We start from the raw sequence: 24,018 nt of genomic DNA on the forward strand, positions 1-24,018 counted from the left end.
ATGTTTATTATTGCCTATTAGTCCATGTTATTGCTAAAGTAACATGGTGCAATCTAGCCTACTTTTCATATTCATATCTTTTAATACAGCGCCATCTATCGGAATCTATAAATTTCGTTTCATCCAGAAGTCTATATATATATTATAATAAAATCGTGGGAAATTCAAAACTGTACATTGAATATATTTGAGCGTGATCTACAATAGTTAGGTAGGTAGTACCGAGGCCAAAAATATAGTTTTTCATAAATTCATTGAAATAAATTTCGAAGTGATTGAAATGCACATCATGAGTAAGAATTAAACGTAGTACGTGATCCCTGAGGGCTATAGACTATAATAATACCTACTAGTTGTCCCGGCAAACGTTTTTCTGCCTTACTTTTGTAACAGGGGTATGAAAAATAGATGTTGGCTATTTATCCAATGGGAATACAAAATTTAATGAGGTTTCGTAGGAAGTAGGGTAATGTCATGGTAATGTTTAGTTACATTGTGTGGTTTTTTTACGGCATGGGGAAGGTTTTTACGGAAAGAAAACATAAAAAGGATCAATGGAGCATGACGTCTGATGGGACAGCTTATAGTAATAGTAAAAATACCTGTCGGTGACTTTCTAATCTTAAAAGCACGTGTCATTTTGTCCTCGATGGACTCCAAAACCACTGAACCGATTTTAAATTTGAATTGCACCCCTGGTGCAGATTGATCTAACTTGAAAGATAGGATAGGTTACATCTCAGTTTATAGAAGCAAAATTTTTTTTTTTTCAAATTTTTAAAAACCATTCTTACATAATTTGGCGACATCTGTTGATGAGTAAGTACTTAGTATGCAATAGATGGCGCTTTTTAATATATTCGTATTTAAATAGACATTACAACGTCTATCGGGTCAGCTAGTAATAAAATATATTTCAAATCGGTAGCAGTTCTAGTATTTTTGGAAAATCAAATGAATAAACAATAAATTTAGAATATTTTGGGGCTGATTACAAATAAAACGAAAGTCATATTTAAAAACAAATTTATTATTTCTTGTCTAAGTTAATACAAGTAATAGTAATCTATCTAATAAAATTGAGACTGTAATTCCTTCTTACATTACATAGGTACATAAAAAAAATGAAAAAACATGAAACAAAAAATTAATGAGATTTTACTGATAAATAAAATTTTACATACCTATAATTATACATTAAAAAGTAGTACTTGTATACGTAGTATATTATTATTAGTCTGTGGTAGTACACACACAAAATAGGGCGTATTCAGAAAGAAAGCTTGAAACTTATAATTAAAATTATAAGTAACTGGTAACCCGCGCAGGAAAATATATGAACATGCGCTTATAAGCGCTGATCGGCGCCGACAAGTTCCAACAAGTTTCAACAAACTTGTCGGCGCCGATCAGCGTTTATAAGTTTCAAGCTTTCTTTCTGAATACGCCCATAGGATAACTTTTATTCGTAATTATTATACACTCATAAAATCGTTTTTAGACGCTTTCAAATTAAAATATACAATAATTGTGTTTTACAACCTATATTGCTGCCTGTATTTAAATTATAATTTCTATGTTAGACCAAAATTTATGGACTTTTTAGCTAAAACCATGACTAGTACATAAAAATGGAAGAAAAATAGCATATTTGACTGGATTAAACTTAATAATATATATTGTATTTTATTTCTCCTAGATTGGTCGTCTATTTTCTATATTCTAAAATAATCTAATTGAGCTATTTAATAAATTAGTGCTTATAAGGCCTCAGTTTTGGTCTTTTTTTAGGATAGAATAAAAACCAGACTCACACTCGCCTATTAAAAGGTCGTCGAAATGTTTTATAGCTAGCTTACCGCCTGCGGCTTCGCCCGCTTCGTCTAAAACCTAATAAATTATATACATTTTATATATTTATACATTATTATATACTTTTAGAATAGATTTATTTTCGATCTATTTATTTCTCTAAAATCTATTACGCATTTAAAATCTAAGACGTTGTAAGGCAGTTTTTATTGAACTATATCTAACTATAAAGAACTAAGAAGCTATCGCCATATCAGGAACGGCTGAACCGATTTCGATGGGTTTCAAAAGGACGGTAGAAGTTAAAATTTTATATTTTTAAGTGGGTAGGCTTTTGGTGATGCTACTTTCATAAGATATAGTAGAAAGTAGTAAAGCCTGTGTCGGCGCGAGGAAAACTGCGGGTAGACGATAAAGTCCCAATTTTGGACATGTTGATGTTACCCAATCTGGAAAAAAAAATTTAACTTATTAAAATGGGTCATAAATTTTATTATGAAACAAAAGTAGTAATGTATGAAATAAAATAAAACAATCTGCTTTAATTATAATTAAAAAACAATCAATAACAACATTTAATCATAAAAAGTCAAAAAATATTTTAATTATATTATGGGTAACTTTATTCTTATAATATACCTACTTTGGTAGTGTTACATAGTGTAAAAATCTATACTAATAAAAAGCTGAAGAGTTTGTTTGTTTGAACGCGCTAATCTCGGGAACTACTGGTCCGATTTGAAAAATTCTTTCAGTGTTAGATAGCTCATTTATCGAGGAAGGCTATAGGGTATATTACATCATCACGCTAAGACCAACAGGAGCGGAGCCACGCGGGTGAAACCGCGCGGAGCAGCTAGTCAGAAATAAACTCGTAAACAAGAATATTATTACATTAATAGAATATAATCTATCTATACTAATATTATAAAGAGGAAAGGTTTGTATGTATGTATGGTTTTCACGCATAAACTACTGGACCGATTTTGATGAAATTTGGCACAGACAATCTTTAGACCCTGAGAAAGAAAATAGGCTACCTTTTATTGCGAAATATGTACCACAGGCCAAGCCGGGGCGGACCGCTAGTTTATAATAAATTTATACTAAAACTCACCAATTTGCGTAGACTTAGGCACAGAAACTAATAATAATAATTGAGCTTCAGCCGAATCCAAAATTCTACATTTTGAGTAGAGAAAACTAGACGCAGCCACTGTTATGAGCCAACTGATTACTGCAAGGAAAAACAATTATTTTAAGGGCCGATTTTTCAATGCTTGGATAAAACTTATCCGTCCAATAAAGTATTACACGATAATATTAAAATGTCACGTAAACTGTCAAATACCTACGGGAAATTAGAATAGATTTTAAAATGGTAGTTTTATACATTATTCGACGAATAAGTTTTATCCAAGCATTGAAAAATCGGCCCTTACTCAAACTCAAACATTTATTTATTCAATAAGACTTCCTCTAGAAGCACTTTTGAATCGTCATTACATATTTTTAACATTTACCACCGATTCGGAGAGCAGTATCTATGGAATATTATTGGAACTTATCCAGAATCTACCTCTAGATAACATTAAAGTACCTACATAATATATTTTTTTTTATAATATAAAAGCACTCTTCGGCCACATGATGTTAAAAATATACATAGCTCTACATTTCTCGGTAAAAAATTAATGGTAAAAAATCTTTCTAGTAGTTTTCGAGGTAAATAGTGACAAACACAATACAAGTAAAGATGACCGGTCACCATCAATCACAATCACAATCACAATAAATCATTTGAATTTGAATTAGAATTAGAATTTGAAGATTTTCTTCCCTGTTATGTATAATGAAGTGATTTTTGAGAGATTTTTTGAGTTAAAACTAAAGAAAATATCATGTTAGAAGTACTTATCAAAAAAAGCTTTTTCGATGTACCAATATCATGGTTGCATCATGCCAATACCGTCACGTCATGGACTAAGGCGACTATTTTGGTATCTTTGAATCTTGCCAAAGAAGTTTCACTTCTGACTCTTTTTTATTTTACAAAAATTTTACCCAAGACGACTCACCCAGAACAAGTGTCGTGACGACATCGGACACATATAAAACACCCTCAGCTTCCACAAGAAGACAACAGCATTCTAAATAGACCAGCATTAGGGCTGAGAACTTGCTCCATACAGACACTGTACGGACAGACATACAAACAGGTGTTATTAAAGAAAAAATATAGTGTGTTTGTTATTTTAAAGTACTTCATTTTAAAGTTCCAATAATCATTTTTTTTTTTATTAAGTAAATATAATTTGCCACTTGATATAGGTACATGATTTTATATTTTGGCGCTAAAATCCAGCTTTTTTTCTATTTTTTATTATTATAAAACAAAATATACTACTATATACTGATACATACATACAATAACAAAGAAAGTCTACATTTTTCGATTTTAAGTTCAATTCATTTTATTTTAAATACTACAGAAATTCTATTTTCACTGAAATTCTAAAATCAACTATACTACTAAAAACTACTGCATATATACTACTTAAATCTACTTACTACCAATTAACTACATAATTACCTGTCTCCTCTTTGGTAGCGCATGTACCAATTAAAAATGGTAGCAATGACGTCATCACCACCCACTTTAATTCCTCCAATGATGGCAGTGGTGGTTTACCGCACTGAAAGAAAATCGATTGATTGATTGATTGATATTAAATGTAATTTTTCATTGATTTTTCCGGTAAAGAACTGTTTCTAAAATATTTTTTTTTATGATCGATGAAAATATGATTTTAATTACCTCTCCAAACATAGAAGCAACAATTATTTAAAAGCAAAAGTAACTTAGGAATAAATTTCAAAAATATCTTAACTACCAACACAATACAGAAGCAAAAAAAAATAAATGTGTGCGTGTACTAGTGTACACACGTAAGAAGTCAAACTTCTTTATGACCTTATTTTTCAAAAAATAATTTAGTATATGCAACTTTACAGAAATACGTCAATCACGCGTGGTAGGGATAAAAACAAGATGGCGCGTAACGGAAAAATGTTACACAAAATTTTTTTCCAACCCCGATAAAGAAGTTTCACTTCAATAACTTACCAACACAATACAGAAGCAACAATAACTTACCAACACAATACAGAAACAATTATAACTTACCAACATAATACTTACAGAAGCAAAATTAACTTACCAACAATAAATGGAACAGAGGTACCGTCAGCAGCGATACGATATAATTGCAAATGGCTAAATATGGCGTCACTTTAGAATATAACGCTAATGACAGCCAGGAACATGGTCCACTTGCGCTTGCTAATATTGCTCTGAAATAATTAAATGAGTTAAAGAAACAATGTATAAGAATAAAGATATTTATGCATTACTTTGTAATCATAAAACATGTAATAAAAAGGCAAAACGTCTTTGCAAACAAACCAATTATTCATTCATACACCCAAAATCAGAATACAACACAATAAAACAAATTGAAAACACACATAAAAGTCTTTATTTGCACATCGTACCGCCACAACTACCAATAGTAAATAACAAATTTTGAAAGTAGATGTAGGTCAGTAGGTATAAAGTTGAATAATAACCCTATTCTAATCAAAAAGTATTGTAACAAAACAACCCAGAATACATAATTAGCACACTTTATTTGCACACCATAACACAAACTTGAAAAGCTATTTTGCACACCCTACCAAATGCCAAATCCTTCATTCTTCCAATCACCTACAATCCAAAATCTACTACCACAAAAAAAAACAACCAAAAATAACCTGTGAGCACCGTACAAGCGAGGTCGGGCCGGGTGTGATTTACCCCGGCCTGCCGTGAAGTATATATATCAATATAAATCACGTTTAAAACCCGTTAAGTATATATATCAATATAAATCACGTTTAAAACCCGTTAAGAAGCCTTTTATTTCTAAACGTACACTATGGCAGTTGAATAAACTCTTTTTTGCACACCCTACCAAATGGTTAATCATATATCCACACAGCCAAAAAACTTAAAACACATAACAGCGCACTAGTTACTACTATAAAACAAAAATCATTTTTTATATTTTTATTTATTTGAACACCGTACCCCTCCATAACCCGCCTATCCACGGCCAGCGACAAAGCATTGACGGTCATTGCGCACAGCACCACCGCCGCTATGTTCGCGTGGAACGCTGTGAGCAGGTACAACCGAGGTCGGGCCGGGTGTGATTTACCCCGGCCTGCCGTGAAGTATACGAAACTTAGCGGGAGGGGTGAGAGATGTTGGAGCGGTCCTGTTTAGTGGAAATAATTACTTGTTATCATCACTACATAGTATAAAACAAAGTCACTTTCTCTGTCCCTATGTCCCTTTGTATACTTAAATCTTTCAAACTATGCAACGGATTTTGATGCGGTTTTTTTTAATAGATAGAGTGATTCAAGAGGAAGGTTTTAGAATATAATTTACAAGGTTTAAGTGCGGGCGAAGCCGCAGGCGGTGAGCTAGTATTCAATACATTATGATAGGATGACTTAAATTATGATATTTTAAAAGTAGATTGGAAAAATTTGTATAAAATATAGAGGACTCATTTAAAATGTTTGTTATAATAAATAAAATGTGCAGAAATTGCAAATTCATGCATTCAGTGTTTTTATTTTTTAATAATGAAACATTATTAATAGAAATATTATTGTTCCCGTTAACTAGGCTAGCTTCATACTATCTTGATAATATTTTAAAATTGCTTTTTGTATGCAAAATTTGTATCGTTTTAATTTATGATTTTATCATCATTGAAATAAATGAATTCCCTACCTACTGTATGTTATACTTACTAAATATATTATTGTAGATAAGAGGATAGAAAGCTTACCAGATTCAAGTTGAAATATTATTAAAATTATTAGTATTTAAAAGATATTTAATATTTAATGAAAACTAGAATCAAGCAATGGTAGATAATATGTAATGGCATAGATCTTAAAAAACTAAGCTTCAATTAAATTCTTATTATGATTATTTGGTTTTGAATAAAGTATTGTTTGGAAGTAGTATCTAAGTCTAGAAAAAATGATAATTACATGGCTGAAAGTGCTATGCGTGCTAAGTGAAATGTGCATGCTGTATTGCCTCCAATCGCCCCGTATTTTGGCGCCAAAACCGCCAGCGCGACTGCAATCAAAACACCGAGAACCATCCATCTTTTTTGGAATTCACACCACAAATCCACTTTATAGGCACTTCTATTACTTGTATACCGATTCTCCTGTTTGTAAACAACTAATTTTTCACTAGGACCTTCCATTTTTATGAATTTTAGTCACATAAAATGCATTTAAAAATTCAATACGAATACGTAACTTTCTTTTATTGTATTCAGTTTAAATGACAAATAGTTTACGGTTAAATAGTTATTTGAACAGGGAAGTTTATAGGAAGATCTGTTTACGTATGTTTTTGGAAGGATTTATTTATTATTAATTCAAAATGGAATATTATTGATAATTATTGATATCACGATACGGAAATATTTTGAAATACCGCGCTGCGCAATGCGCATCTGCATTGCGTCAATTGTCAAAGTCAAAAATCTATATTTATTTTACAGGATACAAGTGTTTTGGCGAGGGTAAAGTAATATTTTTATTTATATAATTTAATATTTAAATATGTAAAATAAAGACGCATTTCATGTAGTAGTAATCATTTGGCTGAACCTCGCAACTTCAACTGCTCGCAAAAATTGTTTTTTCGCATTATATTTGCAACTAGCTGTGCCGCGCGGTTTCACCCGCGTGCCTCCGCTTCTGTTGGTCTTAGCGTGATAATATATAGCCTATATTACTCGTGGATAATGTAGCTTTCGAATGGTGAAAGAATTTTTAAAATCGGTCCAGTAGTTTATGAGCCTATTCATTACAATCAAACAAACAAACAAAGTTTTCCTCTTTATAATATTAGTGTAGGTAGATATGTGTATTTATTTTGCACGCCTCATAAGCGAAGCGTTGAGGTGGGTACTACTGTCACTTCGCGCAAAACATCTGATTTTTCAAACTTAAAATGTCTTTATGTATCATACATTGCACTTGTAAGATAATACATACACACACATATTAAGAAAAAACACTATTTTTAACATTCATGATATTTTTGATGTCATTTTTGTTATTTAAACTAGTTAAAAAACAGTTTAAAAAAGTTCTGTCTTGGACGTCCGTGTGTCTGTATGTGCGGAGGATTTTCTTGTTAACACGATAGCGACCGAAATACTTTACTAATCGAGTCTTTTTTTTTTCTCTTACGCTTGAGTATGCTCAGGAATAGAACCCTTTCATTTTTCAGGGTCTGATTCGATGTGGTTTAATTGTTATTAAATAAACAAAAATAATAATTAATAAATAATTATTAAAAAAAAATTATGAGGCGTGCACTTTTGGATTTTCCAAACTATTTTATGTTGCGATATTATTGTAATAATTTTCATAACATTTCTTCATTACTTGCTAAGTGGACTATTTAAAACTAGCACATCCTTCACTAAATAAGTGCATTCAATGGAACTAACTTGTGAAATTAATGTTTATTTGTAGCAAAAAAAAAATATGTATAAACTAGTTATGTAATGTTAAGTTTTAGTAAAAGCGCGGGAGAGCTTATGCATATGAATGTATTTTTGTTCCTCTTTCATACAAATGGTTGGTTCGGTGTGAAATTTGGCACAGAAATACATTACAGTTTCAATTATAGTAGTGACCCATTTTTCTAAATCACAAAAGTGAAAATGTATTTTTGGTGTAAACCAATGCTTTGTAGTTAAAACTACTAGAGTCTTAAAGAATATTTTTGAAGTGTTGTTCTTTAGGCGCGTTGAGGGTAAAATTTCCAAATCGCGTCATGGCAATACCATCACGTCATGTGACGTCATGACTTTGATATCTTACCAAAGAAGTTTCACTTCTACACGTGTGCTCAGTACACACGCATTATTAGTAAGCACAAGTAAGTAATTTACTAAAATCGGGGTAAATAAAAATAAATACTGCAGAATATTATTACACACACGGCGCAATCTGATCTCATATTCCCATACTAAGCTTTTCGCTTGTGTTATGGAAACCAATTGGCTGATAAACATACATAATTTTTAAATATGTACATACTTATATAATTACTAGCGGTCCGCCCCGGTTTCGCCCGTGGTACCTACATGTTTAAACTATCCTATCTCTCAAGTTGGATCGAACTGCACATGGTGTGCGAATTTGATTATAATCGGTTAAGTGGTTTAGGAGTCCATTGAGGACAAACATTGTGACACAAGATTTATATATATTAAGATTGGGGGTAAATAAAACACAAAATGCCGTCAAAATTATACATTTTATTATAAATATTTGCACCATAATACTGTTACTCGATTCGAACTAGCCGAGGTGAAGCAAGCCGCCTTTCTTGTCTGATTTTCAGTACTTCTGATCTTGCTATTCTGTAAATATAAATAAAAACATTATTAGCATGTTTTGGTAGAAAAGTGTAATATAATGACTAGCTTTTCGCCCGCGTTTTCAAAGGAAAACCCGCTTAGTTCCCGTTCCCGTGGGATTTCCGGGATAAAATCTATCCTATGTGTTAATCCAAGTTACCCTCTATATGTGTGCTAAATTTCATTATAATCGGTTCAGTAGTTAATGCGTGAAAACCATACATACATACATACAAACCTTTCACTCTGAAACACATTTTAATAATAATTAGGACTTTGATATGACTAATCCTTTTTTATTCGTATATTTTTTATAATACAGCTAGCGCGTAGCAACACTGTAACCCATTCAAAGTTAAATATAATAAAATTCAGAATTTTAGAAAAACTTGAAACAGTTCAGCGAAAATTAAAAAAGTCAAGAAAAACTGCATTCTACATTTTTACCATCCTCAAATTTTCTAAAAAGCAACAAAAAGAGAATGAATTCAACATTTTATCGTCAAATTACAAAAAAAAAAAAACAAAAATGTGTGCGTGTACTAGTTTACACACGTAAGAGGTGAAACTTCTTTGTGACCTTATTTATCAAGACATAATTTACTATATGCAACTTGACAGAAATACGTCGAATCACGCGTGGTAGGGATAAGAAAAAGATGGCGCGTAACGGAAAAATGTCACGCGTAACGAAAAAATGTTACACTAAATTTTTTTCCAACCCCGATAAAGAAGTTTCACTCCAATATCCTAATACTTTAAAAACACAAAAAAATTGGTTGTCTGTAAAGTCGGTTTACTGACGATAGTTGAACGTGACAACGTCCGATTGTGCTTCTTTGTCGCTCGTTCCGCGCTCTCGCTCGCACTTCAAGCCTTACATGGAACGCCTCAGAGCGAGGTAACGCCGCATGACTCATGTTTTTTCGTGCGAACAGCCGGCTCTATCGAATTATAAGACGTTGTCACGTCAAAAACAATAATTTCTCACCGTAACAACAGCAAAAGCGCCATAAAATCGCAAGTAATCAACATATAGAATACATGCGACCACGACCCGGCGCTAGACACGACGCCCGCTAGCATCGGGCCCACGGCTGCACCTGCAAATTATTAATATTAAATAACAAACTTTTTCCGCCCGCTTTTTCAAAGAAAAACCCGCATAGTTCCTGTTCCCGTGGGATTTCCGGGTTAAAACCTATCCTATGTGTTAATCCAAGTTACCTTAAGGATAGGATTAAACATACTATAAAAATACAACTTTTGACTGCCTCCTTGGTACAGTGGTTGACGTGTGAGCATCGCACCAAGGTGTCCTGGGTTCGATTCCCGGTGGAGACGAAAAAAAAAAATGTCTCGGTCTGGTAGGACACAGAAGGCTGATCACCTACTTGTGCCTAAAGAAAATCGATCAGTGAAACAGATGTATAATGCATCTGCCCCTTACCCCACTAGGGGACATGGGACTTCACTTGGATAAGGATAACTATTAAAAACTAGCGGCCCGCCCCGGCTTCGCCCGTGGTACATAATATGTATTTACGTTTTCTCTACATAAGAACCATCCTCGTACTTCAAGGAATATAATAAAAAAAGAATTATCGAAATCAGTTCAGCCGTTCTCGAGTTATGCGCTTACCAACACATTTTGCGATTCATTTTTATATATAAAGATTTAAAAATAATTTTACTTATTGATAAATCTTTACCAAGTAACACAAACTATATTTTGTCTTAATACATTAATAATTTTAGGTATATTAACTTACCGATACTCCCGGTGCCGTCAATAATGGCAGTGACTGTAGCCAGAGCTTGAGAATCACCCGACAAACTGCTGTGGGTACCTGCAAATATTTTTATTTTTTCTTAACACAATTAATTTTTAAGCAGTCATAAAATAATCAATGACAACACTTTTATAATTAATTAAAATCGATGTATACGTGCTTACGTTTATGATTTTGTTTTCATTACAAAATTTTAAAATTCATTCACAAGGACGAACGCATTTTCCATGCCAAGATAGGTATGTAAACAGACATTTTAAGATAAACTCTTTAAAAAAATGTTGTTAAAGTACATTTTTTTACGTATCAGTGCTTGGAAAACAATAAATTTCATCCTATAAAAGATCTGGAACACCCTGTATAATGTCATTACTTGGGAATGTCATATTACACAATTGTTTCATCACTAATGGTGATAATCGCGTACAATAAACAAAAACAAATATATCATAGTTGTTTAATCACCCATATCTACAGACGAGAGCGTACAAAAACCCCAAAAAAAAATCACAAAAAACATAATTCATAGTCAGTGATTTCTTCACCCAGAATACAAAATATCACGAAAAATGACATTTTGTTTTGTGAAAAACTACGCAACGGATTCTGATTCGATTTTTGAAGTGAAAACTTCTTTAGCGGTGTTGAGCACTTTTTCTGTAATCTTAAACTCGCGTCAGGACACGTGACCTGATCGAAAAAGCGTAAGACGGATACCATTCCAAAATATCAAACATGCTCAACGTTAATAATCAAGTTTTCACTTCTGCCGGCACTCCCCCAGTGCAACCCGGCTTTTTATTTTTTTTAATCACTCACCAAGCTCCGCGCTAACAGCGGTGGTGATGAGAGCGTACGGCCCGTTCACCAACACACCCGCTCTCACCAATAGTATTACGATCAACACATAGAGGTACTACACTTACATAAAACTCCAAAAAATGACAAAAATACAACATTTTTCGTAGTTATTTCATTATCTATCACTTACCCTGTTACCCAGCATACAAAAACCCTATAAAAACCCCAAAAAATTAAATAATTTCATACTTATTTCATAATTCAATACTAACCCTGTGACCCAGCATACTAAAAACAACTAAAAACCGCCAAAAGTCACAAAAAATCTTCATCATCAAATTTCATCACTCACCAAGCTCCGCGCTAACAGCGGTGGTGATGAGAGCGTACGGCCCGTTCACCAACACGCCCGCTATCACCAATAGTGTTACATTCAACACGTAGGATGTAGCTCCCCACCATTGGTAGAGTAGCAGCTGAAAAATAACAAATAAAATAAAAAGTCTTTTTTATTGAAAAGCATAAGTACATATTTAAAAATTGTAAATGTCGCAGTAAACTAGCTTGTTTAAACCTTAATAAGTAAACAAAATCAACTTATACAATGGAAATAGCATACTTAAAACTACCCTCACAAAAAAAAACACCTATACAATATACCAATAGAAAGGTCTCGTTGAACACTGTCAAGTCCTAAATGATAAACAGCATATAGAACACTATCTTATCCTGCATTCTCATTAGTCATTCACCGGACACCCTGTATATTCAAAACTACCCTCCAAAAAAACACCCTATCCATTATAAACAGCGTATAGAACACTATCTAATCCTACATTTCCATTACTCATTCACCGGACACCCTGTATATTCAAAACTACCCTCTCAAAAAAAATCACCTTACAAACTACAGATACTTACCGTAGGCGCACATAACGCATAGAAAGCGGTGCACACTAGTGCTGGACACCCGGCCGCGTCCGCTAACACTCCGGCCACTATAGCACCAACTACTCCGCCCACGTCAAACGCGGTGCTAAGTTCCCCGGATTGCCGGGGCGTTAGTGCGGCTGAAAATTTACAATATTATTTATGCACCAGAGAATGAATGAAAAGTCATTGAATTTAAAATAAAATATCATCAATTATATAACTAGCTTCGCGCGTCCAGCCGTTCACGCGTGATGTCGTGACTAAGGGAAATCGGGATCCATTTTTATGTATAGAAATTATTCTTGATCGCTTTTCACCTTTGTCACCCTTCTAACAAACTATAGATCAATCATACCATAAAATTGCTCCGTTGCTACGTGAGAGAGAGGCAAACAAACACTTTTGCATTTATAATATTTTAGTAAGAATCTATTACAATTATATAGTTTTACTTTTGAATTCATCGTCTACTGAATCTAAAGTTAAATTATATTTATTAACAGAATTTTTAAAATCACAATTTACATTAAATCAAAACAGACAACAACAAAAATATCACATCTTTTCTCATCATAATATTATTAGTAAAGAGAATATTTCAGTTTAGAACCAGATAAATCACTACAAAACTGACATAAATAAATATCAAATCAAAATATACTCACTAGACGAATTTATATACAGCGGGAGCCAATATAGAAACGTGTAGCTCACGAGCTTAGCGAAGAAGAGTGAAAGAGAGAACTCTATAACTCCCGGTATAGCTAGCGCGCGTGTGAGCGAGACAGCATTAGTTTGCCGCGGCCGTCTTGAAAGGAGTGATGTCTCTTCTGACGGTTCGTCTTCTTGGTACTGTAATATTTTAAAATTAAATTGTTTAAAATTTGAAAATGCGTCACACATATGCGAAAGATAAAAATATATGATAGACGAAACGGTAGATTCAAAAAGGAATATGTAAATTACAGATTATATATTTTATAGAAGCCTTACACAATTAATTTAAGAAATTTAGAAGCGTTTGACATAATGTGTGATAGAAAGACAACATTATCGATCGAGAAGACAAACAACAATTTTAATAATCATCGTAATATTTTGTACCCATACTAAAATTCTACATGAAACTGTTCCTTTTTTTATACTAGCATTGTATCATACCCCCAAAAACTTAAACCAAACAAAAAAAAACGTAACTGTTTCTTCATTTATACGGGCATTGCACCATACCCGTTATGACTATAACAATATAAAATATATGAAACTGTTCCCACATTTATACCAGCCGTGTACTACACCCCCAATGACTTTAAACAAAAAAATCTGAAAGTGTTCCCTTATTTCTACCAGCAGTGTAGAAGAAAACTTACCGGTGGCGAGTTGGCTGAATGCCGGTTCGGCCGCAAGCTGGCCGTCTGCGAAACATGCGATTATTACAGTGCTGTGTTATTTTAGTGTACTCAAACTGTACTCAACTTTGAATTGGGAGTTAAGTGGTTAAGTGGTAAATGTTAATTTTAATTATCTTCATTTCACTTGAATTTATAGTTTGCAGTAAGATTTTAAATATTTTATTTCTCTAATGAATTTTTGAAGTTAAATCTTCTTTAGGCGCGTTGAGAGTAAAATTTCAAGGACCCGTCATGGAGTAAAGCTTCGATTTTGGTATCTTTGAATCTTGCCAAAGAATTTTCAATTCTGACACGTGTGCTCGGCACATACGCTATTGTTTGTGTCTTCAAGGACTAATGCCTCGTTAGTTAAGTGTTAAAGTGATTGTTTAATAAAGAAGAGGAAAACCAGACCTTAATACCAACTTAAAATTGAGTTACCGTTTGAGTATTTCGTATGTTTTACTTAATTTTTGCGACAGCTGTTACTGTGCTTAGAATTGGTAGTGTTTAAGTGTAAGAATGATCAATTGTAAAATTTTAATTAATTAATGTTTATTAAAATTAAGTTAAAACAATAACAACTGTCGCTATGACTTATCACCAAAATTAAGGAAGAGGAAAGTAATATAATGCTTGAAAAGTAAATTAATTGACAGAACAAAATTACAAATCAATTAGGTGCACTAGTTATGAAAATTATCAGAAGAAATAAACCTTATTTCAACCAAATCATGATTAAAAATTAAATAAAAAAGTGTGCCAATATTATTGTCATGCACTGTATGCATTATTTTGTTGTGAATAAACATTATAGGCTCTTCAAAATGGGCAGCGTTGGGCGAGTAGATGCAATCACGATAGTGTAGAGACTAAATGTCTATGATCGGCCGTCATTGTAGATGTTTCATAATACAAATTTAGATGTAATTACTAACATTAATACTTGTGTTTTTTTTTACTAACAAATGGATCTGCGATATCCGAATTTTATGCTAAATAAATAAATAATCGCCGTAATGGCAGCAAACATCGACGATCATTTGTTGGGCCAACGCTGCCCAATGTGTGACCCCTTAAGATTTTAAAAACATACTAACCTGATCACCAACTATAACTTGTGAGGGTTCGTCCTCATCTATTGACCTTCGGGGCTGTCTGCTTGGCTGAAAGTACAAAGATATATAAACTGCTGGCCCGATTTTGATGCAACTTTTATAAATTTATTCTGCAAATTGTGAACTTATTTTTGTCATACTATTATCTTTTAACATAATTAAAGTATTTTTGTGGTCGAATTAATATTCGACAAAATAATAATTTTAAACTAATGTTTAAAATTATCACTGTTTTATGTTAACTGATCAGAATTATTCACATTTGCCTTACTAAGGGCCGATTTTTCAATGCCCAGATAAACAGCTAGATAGACTTTATTCTTCAGTTAACAAAATATTCAATTTTTCAATAGACGAATAGGACTTATCTATCCAATAACTACGTTATTTGAGGAATAAATCTATTTGCCGCTCCAACGGCCAGATAGCGCGCTATTCGACTGTTAGGCGTTTGAGTTGACAACTGACGCGTCAAATTTGAGATATTTTCGTATGTCATAACATAGAGCGTAGAATTATTAACAATTAAACCTCTTTCTATATAATTATTATCAATTAAAATCATATTGAAATTGGTGTTTTTGATAGTACTGATGACCATGCCATTGAAAATTTGCCGAACGCTGCCTTTAAGTATGTCGTTTCCATCGTAAAATATATAAATTGAAACACAAATTTAACCAAACTCTTTACTCGAATCAAAACAACAATCAACAATCATAGAAGACAAGTGCACTCCTGACGTGAGTCATAATGACGGTTGTTGACAAATTGCAAGATTTGACTCTATCCCGCTCTAACTTGACTAATTTAATATGTTTGTTTCGCCACTCCGAGAGCAGTGCTGCCAATATGGAAATATTTGGTCAGATAGTTATTCATCAAATAAATCACGATTGAAAAATAGGCGAGCCGTAATGAGTTAGATAAATAATTGAATAAATCTATTCGATGGGTATTTATTAGACTGTTTATCTCGCGATTGAAAAATCGGCCCTAAAGTGACTAAATTTTAATTTTTACGAATACAAGTGCGGACATAAAAAAGTATCACTCAGATAAACTTTATTTTTTATTATTATCCATAAGTATCAACTCAAATTTTTTTTTATTATTATGAATTATAAGATATACTACCTACACTTACCGAAGATCGATCAACACTGAGTCCAACACATCTAGGCTCTGGTGCGAGAAACAGGAACACAAAGAAGCCAATTATACCCATAACTAAAGCTGGGTATATGAAAGATAGCGACCAATCGTGTTCCACGTATTCTGCTGCCATTATTGTACCTGTGTGAATAATTTATAATTTGCAATTAATAATAATTATAACAGCTATACTAAAGAAATAAATAAAACATCTATTATAGAAAACACACGTTCTGGAAACACTTCATCAGAAATTTATATAACTACTATGAACGGATTCTAGGTAAATTTTACTGCTTGGCATAAATTATATCATAAAACTAGCTCTGCCGCGCGGTTTTACACGTGGAAACCGCGGGAAAAAGCAAGTGTTTGTACTTACGTGTCATTTATTTTCTAATCCAGTCATATATTTTCGTGTGAATGTGTAACAAACATACATCCATCCATTCTCACAAAAAATCACGTTTATAATACTGATACTTACCTAAAATATTACCCAAAGACGTATGCGAGTTCCACACGCCAAAAATCAAGCCCTTTTTCGTGTTACCGAACCATTTGCCAACTATGGCCACTGTTCCCGGCCAACCTGTGGTTTGTGCTACACCAGCCCCTGCCTGAAATGTGTTTTTTTTTTTATACTAGTCTAAAATTTATATTAAAACCTTTCATCGATAACATTTATTATATCTAAAAAAAGAGCGTGTGCCGAGCACACGTGTCAGAAGTGAAACTTCTATGGCAAGATGACGTGACGGTATTGCCATGACGCGACCTTGAAATTTTACTCTCAACGCGCCTAAGTAAGTTTCACTTTAAAAAATGTAAGCCAGTAAATCAATACATACCTGTACAAGTAAATAATAAGATATGTTGTGTATATTCAATGTTTTCGCGAGACCGAATAAATAACACAAAATCGCGGAGAACATCATGCCGAGTGACAGGAAGTACCGAAGATCTACTCGCTCAGCTATCATACCTGCAAGAGTTTATTGTTTTTGATATATCTAGATGGAATATGAAACTTGTGTACTTAATTGTACTATTTCGTATATTATAAAAGCGAAAGTAAATACATGCGTCTGTTCGTTTATTTGTAAATTGCAAACTTGAGCTATTTATCTTTTTTGTGTTATTTTAATTGATATTGTACAAAGCATAGGAACCATAAAGATTACCAAAAACTTATATCGTAAAAAAATAGACGCAATCAAATATGATTCGATTAGAATTTTGAGTGGAAAAAGCCTGTAGGATGATATCGTGAATAAAACGGGTTCAGAACATTATTTTTTTTAGAAAAATTATATTTCATTTCTAAAACAACAAGATACGTATTTGAAATCATTCATTCTAAATATTAAGTAGATTTTATTATTTATTTTCTATTTAGAGATTAAAATAAAATACTGTCCCTAATAATTTGGCCCGCACTTTACTTACCGGAAACAAACATGGCCGCCGCGTAGCTGAAAAGAAACGCAGAGTCCAACGTTCCGAGAAGCGTGTTCGCGTCATTTGTGTCTGTAATGGGATAGAATAATAATGATAATAATCTATATCAAAATTATTAATATTTTAATTAAAAAAAAGTAAAAAATCGACAGAGTATTTTTTTTATTATTATAAGGTGAGCGTGATAAAAGGTGTAATGGTTGAGACGATTTAACTATAACGCAATATGCACAAGCTTGAAACTATTCATTCAACAAGTATTAATGAATTTAAAGAAGAAGGTAATGCAGGACAGTTCTCTGGCATCGTTATTAATTTTAATAAATGAAATGTAGTGAGATAAAAGATTTATATATTATGTAGTTATATAATCAGCAACAAATCTAAAGAGCTTCTTGCGGCTCTTCTCTGTAGAAATTGCTATAAGTACTAGTGGTATGTATTATTAAAATAATTTGTAAAATCCAAAAGTGCACGCCTCATAATTTTTTTTTAATAAATATTTATTAATTATTATTTTTGTTTATTTAATAACAATTAAACCACATCGAATCAAACCCTGAAAAATGAAAGGGTTCTATTCCTGAGCATACTCAAGCGTAAGAGAAAAAAAAAGACTCGATTAGTAAAGTATTTCGGTCGCTATCGTGTTAACAAGAAAAAGGATCCGCACATACAGACACACGGACGTCCAAGACAGAACTTTTTTAAACTGTTTTTTAACTAGTTTAAATAACAAAAATGACATCAAAAATATCATGAACGTTAAAAATAGTGTTTTTTCTTAATATGTGTGTGTATGTATTATCTTACAAGTGCAATGTATGATACATAAAGACATTTTAAGTTTGAAAAATCAGATGTTTTGCGCGAAGTGACAGTAGTACCCACCTCAACGCTTCGCTTATGAGGCGTGCAATTTTGTGCTCCTAACTAGTTGAATAAATGAATTTAAATAAATTAGTTTACTTACTGAAAGGCGGCCAGTTACACCACTGATCGTCTGCTGGCACAAAATCAGGCGGTGGTAGCGCACTGCAGTTCTGATGTAGAATGCTCTTAACCACCGAGATCGGTTTCCGAGTGAGGTGGTAGGTCATGTATGTGAAGTAGGTTAGGATTAGCACACTCACTTGGTACCTGGAACATGTTATAGTCATATTAGACGAAGAATATATTGTTACTAATTATATGGTCTCTGAGTGAGGTGGTACGTCATGTATGTGAAGTAGGTTAGGATTAGCACACTCACTTGGTACCTGGAACATATTGGGATGAAGGTGTAAATATTAATGACGAATATCCATGTTGACCACAAATATAGGTAATAATCTTATCTAATATTATAAATGCGAAAGTTTGTCAGGATGGATGTGTGTATGTGTATTTCACGCAAATACTACTGAACCGATTACAATGAAATTTAGCACACATATAGAGGGTAACTTGTATTAACACATAGGATAGGTTTTATCCCGGAAATCCCACGTGTATTATGATAATACATGCATTTCAATGGTTTTCACAAGAAAGAGTAACAAACATACATCCATACATTCTTATAAAATCTCGCGTTTGTAATATTCTAGTAATAAATTAGTTATTTTTTTCTTATTTTCATGAACAAAGCCTTTATTATTTAATTCAACGTATGTATGTAGGATGTTTAAACTTAAAACACGATATCATAAGCATGACTAATTGCAATAGAAGTCATGGCCGACGGTCATGTTACAATATAACCGATAACGTTACTAGACATAATAGTTTTATCCATTACTAATATTATGAGGTTAAAGAGTTTGTTTGTTTGTTACAAATTTCCTCACAACATGAAGTTTGTGTTCCTCTGAAGGTTTGAAAAAATTTGTTGTCTGTAAAGTTGGTTTACTGACGATAGTTGAACGTGACAACGTCCGATTGTGCTTCTTTGACGCTCCTTCCGCGCTCTCGCTTGCACTTCAAGCCCATGGAACGCCTCAGAGCTAGGTAACGCCGCATGAGTCATGTTTTTTCGTGCGTGCAGCCGGCTCTATCGAATTATAAGACGTTGTCACGTCAAAAACGAAGTCACGGGCCGGGCGGCACTAAATAGTTTTTTTTTGTCAATTGAAAAAAAAAACTATTTAGTACTAATATTAGAAATGCAAAAGTATGTTTGTACGCCTTTCTTTCACGTACCAACGGAGAGATTCCTAGGAATATAGGAATATAGTTAGGAAGCTCGAGAGAGGCTTCTTTTTGTAGCGGTGAAACATCTTATTTCCATGCGAATTTCTTTTGACCACACGAGCGAAACCGCGTGCGAAAAGCTAGTAATAAACATCTCTCCTTGATAGCGTGCAATTACTGTTAAAAAATGCAATTACATTCAAACGATGAGTAAACCCAGAGGCAAATGTATGTCAAGGATAGCAACCAATGCTTAGAAGTTACATAAATTTTATTATATTAACTATAATTAAAAGTGTAAATTAATGTTAAGATAGAATTGACTAGTTTAACAGCAAGGTTTCGTACGAGGTTTTGAATACAAGCTCGGAGAATAATCTCTCTCTATACGAGGTTTCACATATTATGATTAGCCGTTTTTGGTTTAATAATAATGTTAATGATAATGTTGTGTTGGTAACCTATCTATACCTTACCATGAGTATACGAATATCAAGGCGCATAGCGAGCGCACTGTTTACATGCGTGTTCGTTATTCGCCTCGCCATTCGCACGAATGTGTAAATCTATACTAATATTATAAACTAGCTGCGCTCCGCGGTTTCACCCGCGTGGCTCCGCTTCTATTGGTTTTAGCGTGATGATATATAACTTATAGCCTTCCTCGATAAATGGGCTATCTAACAACGAAAGAATTTTTCAAATCGGAACATTTTCTTGGGACTCTTTTCTCTTCTTCCATTTAGAGTTTAGACCATTGAACATGCTAGTCTCGGGAACAAGCTATAAGCTCATATCATCATGCTAAGACCAACAAGAGCGGAGCAATGTGGGTGAAACCGCGGGGCACAGCTAGTAAATCATACATCAGAATAACACATAATGTATAGAACATGCGGGTTCGTGCACGGTTAAAACTGCGTGGTGCAGATGGTATTTGATAATGTTATAAAAGAACATCATTGAGAGATGTGTCATACATTATTGTGCAGATAATTATCAAGATATGACTGCGGCACTTATACTATTACGTAACTATCATAATTAGAAGATAATGTTTAAACTTTCTTTGAATCAAACAATGGAATGACTTATTAGATAAGATTTAAGCGATATCTTCAAATTATTAATGATGATTGTATACCGCATCCGTGGCGCATTCGTACGAATCGTGCCTAGGGGCTCGGACGTTATTTATACGACGTTCGACCCAACTACCCGCACTTTGCTAATATGTAGTCGTTGACTTGCTGCGATTTGTTATCAACTACCTACATCAATTAGGTAGCTGTGTAGAATCGCAGAACATTCTTATTACATTCAAACTAATATTTAACTCGGCCTTGCATGCTATTTCTTACAGTATCTAAATAAAACATGGTAACTAACAAAGCTTTATATTATTCATGCCTGTTCATGCATAGTCAAGTGTTAACATCATTCATTGAAAACTATGCAATCCATTTTTAAAGATCTTTTTTATTAATAATGTTAATTATCTATATCTATAGATATAGATATAGATATAGATAATTATCCTACTAATATTATGAATGCAACAAATTTGTGAGGATGGATGGATGGATGTTTGTTATCAAGTAAAAACTCCAGAACTAATTACAATGAAATTTGGTATGTTGGTAGCTGAAGACCCAGAATAAGACATAGGCTACTTTTTATCCTGGATATCCCACAAAGTCGGGAACTATGCGGGTCTTTGAAAACGCGGGCGAAGCCGAATGCGGAAATCTAAAAATATAGCCTACTATATTTTTAGGTCCAAATTTAGAATCAGCAGCTAGTAACATTAATAAAAGATGTTTTGTTTGTTTGTCCCTTGCTTCTCCGCAATTATTTAACACATATTTGAAATATTGATATACATTTTACCAGCGGAAAGCTACATAATTATTAAGTGACATTGCCTACTATACAAGTAAATTACATTAAATCTTATCAGTTATAAAAATACATGCAAAAAATATCTTAATTAAATATTATTGTAACATATCTAATCTTTATCTGTATAAATAAAATTGTATTACTTTTTTATCAAGCAATCAATACTTCCTCAGTACTTTAGCGAACATCATACTTTGTTTAAGCTTCACTATCACTACATAGTATAAAACAAACTACGCAACGGATTTTGATGCGGTTTTTTTTAATAGATGGAGTGATTGAAGAGGAAGGTTTTAGTATATAATTTATTAGGTTTTAGACAAAGCGGGCGAAGCCGCAGGCGGTAAGCTAGTTTTAAATAAATATGTAATGCATTTTAATCTTATGTATACTTAAGTGAAAGTCTGTCTATTTGTCTGTTTCCCATTTATAGCAGTACTGCATGGATTTACTTCCAATTTTGTACAGATATAGCTTGAGACGTGAGAAAGAACAAAGTTTAGATTTATCCTGTAAATTCCATGGGAACATGATCTATGCAGGTTTTTCCTTGACTATGTGGACAAAGCCGCAGGCGAAAGCTAGCATCTAATGTATAAAATTCCCGTGTCACAATGTTAGTTACCGTACTCCTCCAAAACGGCTGGACCGATTCTCATAAAATTTTCTGTGCATATTGGGTAGCTCTGAGAAACGGCCAACATCTATTTTTCATAACTCTCAGTGATAAGAGTAAGGCAGAACAACGTTTGCCGGGACAGATAGTAATCTCATGAATTGAACCACCTGTTGGGCCATATGTTCAAATATTTTTTCCTTCAAACTATATGTAAATATGTGTAGTGTGTAATAATTTATTAGATCTGGCACAATGTATAGATAACAGGGTTTCTATTGTTTTAATGTATTTGAATATGGCTTTAGTTGTACAGATGCTTTGTTTGAAAAATGAAGATAATATATTTAAAAGAATAATTAGGTAGGTATTTAAAATATATTTTGAGTATTTTAAATAAGTACTCATATATTTAACTAGCTGCACTCCGCGGTTTCACCAACGTGGCTCCGCTCCTTTTGGTCTTAGCGTGATGTTATATAGCCTATAGCCTTCCTCAATAAATGGGCTATCTAACACCGAAAGAATTTTTCAAATCAGACCAGTAGTTCCTGAGATTAGGGCATTCAAACAAACAAACTCTTCAGCTTTATAATATTAGTATAGATGTAAGGTTGTTCGGCATTTACTTATGTGTTACACTAGGACTAAACACATAGGAATATATACTTTTTATATCCTTAATTTTAAATGTGTTCACAGTCCACAATTTCTTTTATTTTCTCATTTTTTTATTCAAGGTTACCGAGAATGTAGTTCAGAAACTTCCGAGATAGAATTTCTGGTAGGTACAGACTATATAATCATTTATAAATAAAAACTTACCATCGTAATCTGTTTATTTGCCATCGAGGACAAAGCCATGAACTAAGTTTTTGTAAACACTGAATACCGATCGGCGCGTCTCTGTGTATACCAGTCATTATAAAAAAATGTAAAAACTTTCTTTTCATGAATTTTTTCGCGGCACCAACACACCGAGTCATTCAAATTTCGAATATCCCACACGCATTGTTCCTGTATGTACTTTGTTTAATAAAACAATAATTTATTCACACTTGAAATAAATATTATAACGTAACTTTGACACTTATTTACAGTTTATAACTGTGCGGTGAATTCAGCGGGATTAATAATTGTTATTTTGTTTGCTTTTATTTACAAAATTCACTTTCGTTTACGAACACAAAACCCGTTCATCATTTGACACGTCCTCTTTTTAAATGCCAAATGTCAAAATCACGTCAGAACTCAGTCAAATCACAAATGTCAAATATTTTGCAAGGTATTACGTTCCGTTACACGTATTGGTTTTAATATTTAGTGAAGTTTTCAGGATTTTCA

At 33.1% G+C, this 24,018-nt stretch overlaps 2 protein-coding genes across 3 annotated transcripts; both read right to left on the minus strand.

Annotated features, from left to right (window-relative positions):
* Positions 1–1,668: 1,668 nt before the first annotated feature.
* On the minus strand, positions 1,669–7,269 carry LOC149895819 (uncharacterized). Its single transcript, XM_090118679.1, has 7 exons — positions 6,977–7,269; positions 5,945–6,134; positions 5,034–5,166; positions 4,406–4,508; positions 3,891–4,007; positions 2,930–3,049; positions 1,669–2,261 (listed from the first exon to the last, which is right to left on the minus strand). Exons 1-7 carry the CDS (start codon positions 7,149–7,151, stop codon positions 2,131–2,133), a joined length of 969 nt encoding a protein of 322 aa, XP_089974805.1. The 5' UTR covers positions 7,152–7,269; the 3' UTR covers positions 1,669–2,130.
* A 1,941-nt stretch (positions 7,270–9,210) lies between these two features.
* Positions 9,211–23,892, minus strand: MFS16 (major facilitator superfamily transporter 16). 2 transcript variants are annotated; one of them, XM_090118567.1, is made up of 14 exons: positions 23,500–23,892; positions 18,958–19,124; positions 17,973–18,053; positions 17,375–17,508; positions 17,011–17,143; positions 16,516–16,664; positions 15,351–15,416; positions 14,230–14,274; positions 13,525–13,711; positions 12,848–12,996; positions 12,279–12,402; positions 11,105–11,182; positions 10,324–10,435; positions 9,211–9,335 (listed from the first exon to the last, which is right to left on the minus strand). In XM_090118567.1, exons 1-14 carry the CDS (start codon positions 23,658–23,660, stop codon positions 9,260–9,262), a joined length of 1,662 nt encoding a protein of 553 aa, XP_089974693.1. In that variant the 5' UTR covers positions 23,661–23,892; the 3' UTR covers positions 9,211–9,259. The 2 variants fall into 2 exon arrangements, with proteins under 2 accessions (XP_089974693.1, XP_089974694.1); XM_090118568.1 differs by lacking the exon at positions 14,230–14,274.
* Between the last annotated feature and the right edge of the window lie 126 nt (positions 23,893–24,018).

This window comes from Colias eurytheme, chromosome 30 (genome assembly GCF_061535395.1).
Source record: "Colias eurytheme isolate Ceu_HAF_F1 chromosome 30, ilColEury1 Martin Lab GWU primary, whole genome shotgun sequence".
NCBI classification, from domain to species: Eukaryota; Metazoa; Arthropoda; class Insecta; order Lepidoptera; family Pieridae; genus Colias; species Colias eurytheme.